Genomic DNA, 10614 nt, shown 5'->3' with positions numbered 1-10614 from the left:
TCCTTACACTATCTTCGTATTTTTGGATTCTTTTTTTTCATTTTGCTATTCCGGTTGGGTGTTTTTTGCTTCTTCGTATTTCAAATCTTTGACTTGATTCTTGTGATCCTCTAGTCTGCTGTTGGGAGTCTGTATAAAATTCTTTATTTCAGTTAGTGTATGCTTAATTTCTAGTTGGTCCTTTTCATAACCTCAAGGGTCTCACTAGATTTCTTGAGGGTCTCACTACATTTATCTGAGGTCTCACCAGACTTTTGAGGGCCTTACTAAATTACCTGCGGTTTCTAGAAAGTTCTTGAAAAACCGTAAAAGTGTGGTTTTTGAACTCTATATCCAGTAGTTTGCTTTCCTCCATTTCTGTCATTTGTGTCCTGTTTCTTTGTCTCTGCATTTTTTATGCTTCCCTGTGTTGATAGAGTGGCTTTCTGTGCTAGGTGTCCTATAGGGCCCAGTGGCTCAGCCTACCCAATTACCTGAGGTGGACACTCTTGGTGCACCCCTTGTGGGCTTTGTGCACAGTCTTATTGTAGTTAAGTCTTGATTGTTGTAGGTATCACTGGGAGGAATTGACCTCCAGGCCAGTTGGCTGTGAGAATCAGCTGTGTCTGCCATGGGAGAACTTCTATGCTGGAAACACCCCTCTGGGGCAAGACTTGCTTCAGTGGGGCTTTGGTGCTCACTGAGTCTGCCCCCTGAGTGTGTCCTTTATGAATCTGAGGAGCTGAAATCTGGATGGTCCCACTCTGACCACCGGGCACACTGGCTCCTGGATCTCTAAGGAGGTGCTAATCTAGCCTCTGCCTGAGGCTACCCAGCAGGAGCTCAGCTGTGAAGCAATGCAAGTTGAGGTGGGGGCCTTGGGCGGCTGCAAGTTTGTTAGGTAATTATCAGATTGCAAAGGGTCAGGCCTTTCATATGCAAAAGCCAGCGCACAGCTTGGGCGGGGCGAGGGTCCTAAGGGATCAACAGGGCAGAGCAAGCAGCTATGGCTGCCCTCAGATGCCCCGGCAATCGCTGCAAGCACCTCTGAGAGAAAGCGCCCCTCGAATTCCGACCGATGCCAGACAGTCCAGTTTCTCCTGTATGAGCCTGGGTCACCAGACACTCGCCCGGAACTGGAGCTCAGAGCTTGAGACTCCTTAGCGATTACAAAAGACAACTGTGTCCTCAGCCGCCAGCCATCTCCGAGTGCACCTCCATACCTCTGTACTTTACTTCCGCACCGCAGCTTCTCTGAGTCTCGGTATGCTTTTCTCTTTCCTCCTAGTTGTAGAGTTTCCACTCAGCCAGCCTTCCTGTGGTTCTGGATAATGTCCATTCTGTCTCTTAGTTTTATTCTTGAAGTGGTTGTGCTAAGCAACAATCTCCGGTGTTTACCTATGGCGCCATCTTGGTTTTCTCCGTTCGGTAGAATGTCTTCAAGGCTGGATGATATCCCATTGTATGGGCGGCCCACATGCTGTCTGTGCACTCACCCACAATAAACATTGGGATGTTTCCACCTCTTGGCTGTTGTGAATAACGCTGCTATGAACATGGAGGTGCAACCCTCTGCTTGTGCCCTTGCTTTCCCTTCTTCAGGGTATCAATCCAGAAGTGGGATTGCTGACTCTTGGGAGCAGGCAAAAATATATATTTTTATTGATTTCAGAGAGGAAGGGAGAGAGAGAGAGAAATAGAAACCTCAATGATGAGAGAGAATCATGAATCTGTTGCTTCCTGCACATCCCACACTGGGGATCAACTCCACAATCCGGGCATGTGCCCTGACCAGGAATCAAAACCTGACCTCCTGATTCATAGGTCGACACTCAACCATGCCGGCTGGGCTGTAGCCAATCTTAATTGTGTCTTTCACAAATGTCCAGAAGTGGAACTGCCTGTTAGAAAGTTTGTACGTATTTTGATTGACTCTAGAGACAGAGAGAGAGGGCGAGAGAGAAACATCGACTTGCTGTTCCACTGACTGATGCATTCATTGGTTGATTCTTGTATGTGCCCTGAGCAGGGATTGAGGCCGGCAACCTTGGCCTATTGGGAAGATGCTCTAACCACTTAGTCACCCTGCCAGGGCGAAAGTCTGAATATTTGAAGGCTTTCAGTAAATATTGCCCACGGACCCATCGCCAGCCGAGCATGGGGGTCAAGTGTCTCCATTCTGGAATATGGCATCTCCCTCTCCAATATAGCACTGCTCACCCCCTGGGGGCAGTTCCAGGCCATGGGTCCCACCTCATGACACCCTCTATTGGTTTGCAGATCCCCTGGAAACATAGCCATGGCCATGTTTGAAAACGCCAACTGCCAGGCAGCGAGTTTCGCCCTTAACACTCTGGGATGGATGCTCTCCATGACCTGCATGGGCCTGGCCGAGTGGCGGGTGTGGTACATGGAGAGCAGCTCCGCCCCATCCCGGGGGCTGGCATGCATTGGGATGTGGAAGGTCTGCACGTACCAGACCAACAGCCTCCACAGCAGAAAAATAGAGTGTCACCGCTACAGCTACAGTGACACCTACCTGCCGCTCGATATCCGTGTCGCTCAGAACCTGCTGCTGGCCGCCAGCCTGCTCGGGCTCCTGGGGAAAGTGCTCATGGTAACGGGCCTGCGGAGAGTGTACGCGGGACAGCTTCAGAAGGACACCACAAGCAATCTGTTCTTCGCTTCAGGAGTCCTGAGCATCATAGCAGGTGCATTTATCCTCATTGCTGTGATGTGGAACCACCAGTCCGTGATGAATGAAGAGGGCATACACTTCCCGCCATCCTTCCACATCCCCTTCAGGCCGGACCGGCAGGAGACGGGCACCACCGTGCCCGTGGCAGTTCTGGCGGCCTTCCTCATGATGTTGAGTGGGCTGTTGACCATCTCTTTCCAGCTGCCCTCCAACAGCCAAGTGTACCCCGAAGTCTCAAAAGTGTGAAATTCCCGGTTGCATAGCTTTGGGAATCCATGAGAGCCGCTTATGGGGGTGCAGTGTTATCAGGATGCTCTATGAAATAGTTCCAAGGCAAAGGTCATTCTGGGCAGAAAGTGGCCATTGGCTTCTATGCCTAAATTGGGCTCATTGATTGGTTAAGGAACTTTCATTAAAAAAATTTCCAAATAAACCCACTGTCTACCTGTCTTACTGAATCTGGATTTCAATTAGTATTGGGTAAATAATCAATGCTAGACACCTACTGTGTGGAAATGAGAGTTGCTGGGACTCTCACAGCTCCCTCTCAAACGCCCACTAAAATCAACCGGCCTGACCTTCCACGGCGTGGCCCTAACACCTCTCCGCCACGTGCAAGTCCCCACATGTGCAAAAGCAGAACAGCGGAAGGAATCCCCCTTCCACTACCAGACTCAACAGTTACCACGAAGTGGCCACATTCGCTTTCTCTCTCCTTCCTTCCCTTCTTTTCCTCTATTTTCATTCTCCAAAGAACTTAAATGCAAACCCCAGACTTCACGTTCCTTCATCCCTTTGCACTTCAAAATTATTCTCTTAAAAAAAGGACATTTCCTTGCATAACCATAATATACCTTTAAAGTTAACAACTATTTCTTATGAACATCAAATACTTACCAGAATTTTTAAATGCTTTTATTTATTTCTTAATTTTTGCATAAGATGTTCACTCTGCCTCTTAAATCTTAATTATTTTTAAGAGAGGGGAGCATTATTTTTTTAAAAAATATTTTTAGTGATTTCAGAGCAGAAGGGAGAGGAAGAGATAGAAACATTAATGATGAGAGACAATCATCGATTGGCTTCCTCTTACGCATCCCCACTGGGATGAAGCCCCCAGTCAGGAATCAAACCGTGACCGCCTGGTTCCTAGGTCCACACTCAACCACTGAGCCACACCAGCTAGGCTGAAATGAGCTTCTTCTCAAAGAGTATTTAAGTCTCTGAGTGCTCAGTGCTTGAAAAAATCCCCCCTCCCCCCGGGCATAAGTCTATCCGAGATTTAAATCTGTGTTCCAAAGACATTGCCTGTGGACCCGAGAATGTTCAATGGAACCTTTGCCTCTGGCTTTGAATCCGATCTGTGGGCCATGAGTCTTCCCTCTACTCTCTGACGGAGCGAGTGTACAGTGGTGGAAGCATTCTTTAGGAAATGTCCCTTCGCTGCCTGCCATGATGTGCACACCGTCCTTAGAACTGGGAGGAAGTCACAGCCTCTGCATTGAGTTAGAGACCCTGGCTCCCTTCCCAGGGATTTGAAAGGGGCCTCTGCCTCCCCTGGGACATTCAGGGCTGGCCTTGGGCTGAGTCTTACCCATTCTCCATGCAGGTCTGGGATGGCTGGGAAATGGCTGCTAGGGAAACACCTGTAGTTGGTCTCATTTTTTACAAAAATATATTTTCATTGATTTTACAGAGGAAGGGAGAAGGATAGAGAATTAGAAACATCTATGAGAGAGAAACACTGATCAGCTGCCTCCTGTACACCTCCTACTGGGGATCGAGCCCGCAACCAAGGTTCATGCCCTTGACCAGAATCTAACCCGGGACCCTTCACTCCGCGGAGCGACGCTCTATCCATTGAGCTCAGTTGGAAAGAGGATGTGTGTTATTTAAGTGAGTCAACCCTCTGGTTATTTGGAAAAAGAGCTCTTGGGAGACATGCTTCTGATGAGGTCCCCGATACCTGGAACCCGATACCCTGCGGAGGGCGGCGTGCCTGCCTCCTGCTGGTCACACGCGGGAATGACAGAACCGCTGGGGCTGAGGAAAGCGGTCTCTCGATCTCTCCTGGCCTAAAGTGTCAACAGAGAGCAAGCGGACAGGTCATGAGGTTCAGATGCAGAAGGTGAGGCGGCCACCAGCGGGGTCTGCTCTGGGGCAGCGGGGAAGAGTTCCAAGCCCCTGTCCAGGGCTATTTGGCAATGACTGTTATGTTTTCACAGGACTAAGGCAAGAGAACGTGTCCTGCGCATTTCCTGAGGGTGCAGCACCGCGAGGGCGCCTGAGGGCGGTGGCATTTCTCTCCTCCTTCTCCTCCCTGGGAATCCTGCAAGGTGCCCAGGAGCCAGAGGCTGCCCTGTGGCCTTTGGCTTGGTGCCAGCGTAGGGCAGTGCCAGGCCATTTGCTGGGGGCACCAGGCAGGGAGGAGTCCCTGGTGACAGCACTGGTGTAAGGAGGCCGAGCAGAGGCAGCGCCTGGGTCACAGTGTGAGCTCCGGGGCACCAGCAGAGGTGGTCACAGCGCCAGCCCTGCCCCATGAGCTGTGTTTCCCCCTCAGGAGTGGCTTTGCCCTTTCTCTTCCTCTTTCTCCCTGTTTGCCATCCGCCACCGGCCCTTCCTTCTCCTCCCTGCCCACCGCCATCCCCGGGTCATGTGTCCCATGGAGACAGGAAATGTGCAACTGGAGGTGAAACAGAACAGAGGCATCCCACAGGACCCAGGTCAGCTTCACCCCACCATCCTGGGCCAAGGAACATTCAGGGAGGCTGCCCGGTGGCCTGGCTCTGGCTCCCATCACGACACACTTTCTCCCCATCACCGTGGCCCTTCCCCCAGGCTTCCTACTTAAGACTCTGATGAATTACAGTGACTAACTGGCCTAAGACCTCAATAAGGACATTTCTACTGTAGAAAGACTTCAAGTCTTTTTTAAAAATATATTTTTACTAGAGGCCCGCTGCATGAAATTCATGCACAAGGGCAGGGGTGGGTCCCTCATCTCGACCTGCACCCTCTCCAATGCGGGAGCCCTCAGGGGATGTCCTACTGATGGCTTAGGCCTGCTCCCTGTGGTTCTCTGCTGTCTGCAGGGACTGTTTGGCCACTCCCGGGTTGCCCCAGCAGTCAGCCAAGCGGGCCCTGCTGTGGGCGATCTGAGGGACCGTTTGTCCACTCCCGATTCGCCCCAGTAACGTCCAAGCAGGCCCGGCTCTCAGCAGTCGCCCCCGGGACTTTAGGACTCCAGCGGTGCTAAGAGGACTGGGTACCACCATCTTGTGGCTCTGGGCGTCACCATCTTTGTGTTGGAGTGATGGTGAATTTGCATATTACTCTTTTATTAGGATTGTTTTCAGAGAGGAAGGGAGAGAGAGAAGCATCAATGATGACAGAGAATCATGGATCGGCTGCCTTCTGCATGCCCCACACTGGGGATGGGGCCCACAACCCAGGCATGTGTCCTGACCAGGAATCAAACCATGACCTCCTGGTTCCTAGGTCCATGCTCAACCACTGAGCCACATTTTTTTGAAACCTGCTTTTTACTTAACATTGGGAACTTCCCTCCCCCACCAATTATTCTTCAGCGTAAGGTTGGATTTCTGTGGAATAGTCCACTGTAAGGACACAATGGCTTACTGACTGTGTTCTCTACATGGGGTAATGGGATGATTTCACTTGTCCCGTGGTACCTCAGGTATGAAGTCCATTTGGTGTGTTCCTGTGCGCATCCTTGCACACATGCCCACTTGCTGGAATAAGTTCCTTCTCACAGGAACTAAGCAGAGGTTCCTGCAGAACTTGACTCCCACATAAAATTTGGTCTTAAGTGTGGGCTGCAAACCCCCCACCGCCATGTGCCTTTTTGGCAGCCTCATTCCTCACAGCAGCCCCATCTGACAAGCTCCCCCTTAGCTGGCCAGCTTCTCCCAGTCAGGAGTGACCTTCACCTTCCACTGCATCTTGCTCATGGGCGCCACGTTCATGATGCTGTCACCCGAGGTGCAGCGGGAAGGTCATTGCCAAAGCTCCAGGGTCTTCCCTAACGTGCTGGCTATCACTGGGCTTTCATAGCAACCTCGCCCGTGCGGGGCCACTGCTGCTGACGCCTGCGTGAATGTGTTCTCATTGCTGTTTGTTTGTTGGTTTATTTGAATCCTCATCTGAGGATATTTTTCCATTTACTTTTTAGAGAAAGTGGAAGAGAGAGGGGAGGACAGAGAGAAATATGGATGTGAGAGAAACACATCAATTGGTTGCCTCCTGCAAGAGTCCAGACCAGGGCCTCGGCTGGGGAGGAGCCTACAATCCAAGTACGTGCCCTTGACTGAAATCAAACCCAGGACCCTTCGGTCCAGAGGCTGACACTCTACGCACTGAGCCACATCGGCCGGTGTCATTGCTGTTTGCACAGTCATTTCCTCCGGGAGATGTGGGAGAGACCATTTCTAGGGGAGGGGAGAGAGAGTGGTTAGGACACCCGGCTGCTGTCAAACAGACCTTGAGGACTCCATGGTCCTCACTGAGTACAGCCCGCTTGGGAATCAGGCAGAAAGGGTGCCTGATGAGGAACAGAGAAAGCCTGGTGGTCAGTGGGGATTGGATGCTGCCATGGGTTCCACACCCGGCAACAGAACCCTGCTGGTCAGGACAATGGGGGTGGAATGTGGCCGTGGACTGGAGGCTGAGGAGAGGGCTTGGAGTCGTGTGTCAGGCCCTTGTGTGGCTGAGGCCCGTGTGGCTGAGGCCCGTGTGGCCGGGGCCCATGGTGTGGCTGGTCCCGCATAGCCAGGAGCCGGCCGGAGGACGCCCAGAGGAGCCAGAGGACGCCCAGAGGAGCCGCGTGTGTGTCGGCAGTGCTGCCTGACCTGCTAGTCGCCCTTCCCAGACACTCACTCCCTCGGAGACACATCCCTGGTCAGTGGGGCCCAGCCTGTTGGTTTTATTTCGTGGGGGTAAAGTGGGAATAACTCAACAATTATCATGTCACTGTCAGGGTCGCCGAATGAGGAACACACAAGGCCGAAAGGGGTGAGGGATCATGAATGTATTGGGTCACTTGGAGACCACATGGGCTGAGCCCCAAATGGCACCAGCCCCAGTGACGGGCAGTCAGAGGGTTAAAGGACTCTAGTCTTTAAAGGGTCCATGTCCTGGGACAGTCCAGAGGAGAAAGATAATTGTCTTACCCGTGGGATGTGGCCTTACCAGTGGGATGTGGTCTTACCAGTGGGATGTGGCCTTACCAGTGGGATGTGGCCTTACAAGTGGGATGTGGCCTTACAAGTGGGATGTGGTCTTACCAGTGGGATGTGGCCTTACCAGTGGGATGTGGCCTTACCAGTGGGATGTGGTCTTACCAGTGGGATGTGGCCTTACCAGTGGGATGTGGTCTTACCAGTGGGATGTGGTCTTACCAGTGGGATGTGGTCTAAGCAGGAGGGAAGGCCTGTTGTGAAGTGTCCTAAAGGGCAGATCCCAGGGGACAGGTATCAATCCAATGATTTGATCAGACTGAACGGTCACCTTTTTTAAGCGTACAGTGCGGTGTCACTAGGCACCTTCACAATGTTGTGCTACCATCACCACCATCATCTTCAGAACTTTTTCACCTCCCCAAATGGAAACTGTGCCATTGACCACTACATCCCCTCTGCTCCCCAGCCCCTGGCTCCCACAGTGGCTTTCTGTCGCTGAGTGTGGCTGCTCTAGGGGCCACATAGAGGTGAAATGATGCAGGTTTGTCTTTGTGTTGCTGGCTCATTTCACTCGGTAGAATGTCCTCAAGGCTGGATGATATCCCATGGTATGGGCGGCCCACATGCTGACTGTGCACTCACCCACAATAAACATTGGGATGTTTCCACCTCTTGGCTGTTGTGAATAACGCTGCTATGAACATGGGGGTGCAACTATCTGCTTGCGCCCCTGCTTTCCCTTCTTCGGGGTATAAATCCAGGAGTGGGATTGCTGACTCTTGGGAGCAGGCAAAAGTATATATTTTTATTGATTTCAGAGAGGAAGGGGGAGGGAGAGAGAGAGAGAAACCTCAATGATGAGAGAGAATCATGGATCTGTTGCCTCCTGCACGACCCACACTGGAGATTAACCCCACAACCCGGGCATGTGCCCTGACCAGGAATCGAACCCTGACCTCCTAAATCATAGGTGGACACTCAACCACACCGGCTGGGCCGTAGCCAATGTTAATTGTGTCTTTCACAAATGTCCAGAAGTGGAACTGCCTGTTAGAAAGTTTGTACATTTTTTGATTGACTCTAGAGACAGAGAGAGAGGGCGAGAGAGAAACATCGACTTGCTGTTCCACTGACTGATGCATTCATTGGTTGATTCTTGTATGTGCCCTGAGCAGGGATTGAGGCCGGCAACCTTGGCCTATTGGGAAGATGCTCTAACCACTTAGTCACCCTGCCAGGGCGAAAGTCTGAATATTTGAAGGCTTTCAGTAAATATTGCCCACGGACCCATCGCCAGCAGAGCATGGGGGTCAAGTGTCTTCATTCTGGAATATGGCATCTCCCTCTCCAATATAGCACTGCTCACCCCCTGGGGGCAGTTCCAGGCCGTGGGTCCCACCTCATGACGCCCTCTATTGGTTTGCAGATCCCCTGGAAACATAGCCATGGCCTTTTTCATCCACCCCAACTGCCAGGCAGCGAGTTTCGCTCTCAACACCCTTGGATGGATGTTCTCCATGATTTGCATGGGCCTGGCCAGGTGGCGAGTGTGGTACATGGAGAGCATCTCCGCCCCCTCCCGGGGGCTGGCCTGCATAGGGCTGTGGAAGGTCTGCACTTACCAGTCCGCCAACCTCCACAGCAGAAAAATAGAGTGTCACCGCTACAGCTACAGTGACACCGACCTGCCGCTCGACATCCGCATCGCTCAGAACCTGCTGCTGGCCGCCAGCCTGCTCGGGCTCCTGGGGAAAGCGCTCACGGTCATGGGCCTGCGGAGAGTGTACGCGGGACAGCTTCAGAATGACACCACCTGCAGTCTGTTCCTCACTTCCGGAGTCCTGAGCATCATAGCGGGTGCATTTATCCTCATTGCTGTGACCTGGAACTACCACTCCGTGATGAATGAAGAGGGCATACGCTTCCCGCCTTCCTTCCACATCCCCTTCAGGCCGGACCGGCAGGAGATCGGCAGCACCGTGTCTGTGGCGATTCTGGCTGCCTTCCTCATGATGTTGAGTGGGCTGCTTACCACCTCTTTCCAGCCGCTCCCCATCATCGAAGTGTACCCTGAAGTCTTGCAAGTGTGAAATTCCCGGTTGCATAGCTTTGGGGATCCATGAGAGCCGCTTATGGGGGTGCAGTGTTATCAGGATGCTCTATGAAATAGTTCCAAGGCAAAGGTCATTCTGGGCAGAAAGTGGCCATTGGCTTCTATGCCCAAATTGGGCTCATTGTTTGGTTAAGGAACTTTCATTAAAATAATTCCAAAAATAACCACTCTCCAGTTGTCTTGATGAATCTAGATTTCAATTATTATTGGGTAAAAATAATCAATGCTATACAACTACTGTGTGGAAATGAGAGTTGCTGGGACTCTCCCAGCTCCCTCTCAAACGTCCACTAAAAACAACCGACCTGACCTTCCACGGCGTGGCCCTAACACCTCTCCGCCACGTGCAAGTCCCCACATGTGCAAGAGCAGAACAGCGGAAGGAATCTGCCTTCCACTGTCAGACTCAAAAGTTACCGCGAAGTTGCCATATTCACTTTTTCTCTCCTTCCTTCCCTTCTTTTCATCTATTTTTCTTTCTCCAAAGAACTTAAATGCAAACCCCAGACTTCACGTTCCTTCATCCCTATGCACTTCAAAATTATTCTCTTAAAAAAAGGACATTTCCTTGCATAACCATAGTATACCTTTAAAGTTAGCAACTGTTTCTTATGAACATCAAATAC

The 10614-nt window shown here is 51.5% G+C and overlaps 1 protein-coding gene and 1 pseudogene across 1 annotated transcript; both read left to right on the top strand.

Annotated features, from left to right (window-relative positions):
* The first annotated feature begins 2263 nt into the window (after nt 1-2263).
* Nucleotides 2264-3015, top strand: LOC118653785 (claudin-34-like). The gene has a single exon (XM_036304553.1). The coding sequence runs from the start codon at nt 2279-2281 to the stop codon at nt 2921-2923; it is 645 nt and encodes a 214-aa protein (XP_036160446.1). The 5' UTR covers nt 2264-2278; the 3' UTR covers nt 2924-3015.
* A 6192-nt stretch (nt 3016-9207) lies between these two features.
* On the top strand, nt 9208-9965 carry LOC118653847 (annotated as a pseudogene).
* Nucleotides 9966-10614: the final 649 nt, after the last annotated feature.

This window comes from Myotis myotis, unplaced genomic scaffold (assembly GCF_014108235.1).
Source record: "Myotis myotis isolate mMyoMyo1 unplaced genomic scaffold, mMyoMyo1.p scaffold_m19_p_4, whole genome shotgun sequence".
NCBI classification, from domain to species: domain Eukaryota; kingdom Metazoa; phylum Chordata; class Mammalia; order Chiroptera; family Vespertilionidae; genus Myotis; species Myotis myotis.
Note: the sequence above shows the minus strand (reverse complement) of the source record. Positions and strands in the feature narration are given on the sequence as shown.

Coding starts and splice junctions, on each gene's coding strand:
- LOC118653785 (XM_036304553.1), top strand. CDS start 2,279: ATGGCCATGTTTGAAAACGCCAACTGCCAGGCAGCGAGTTTCGCCCTT.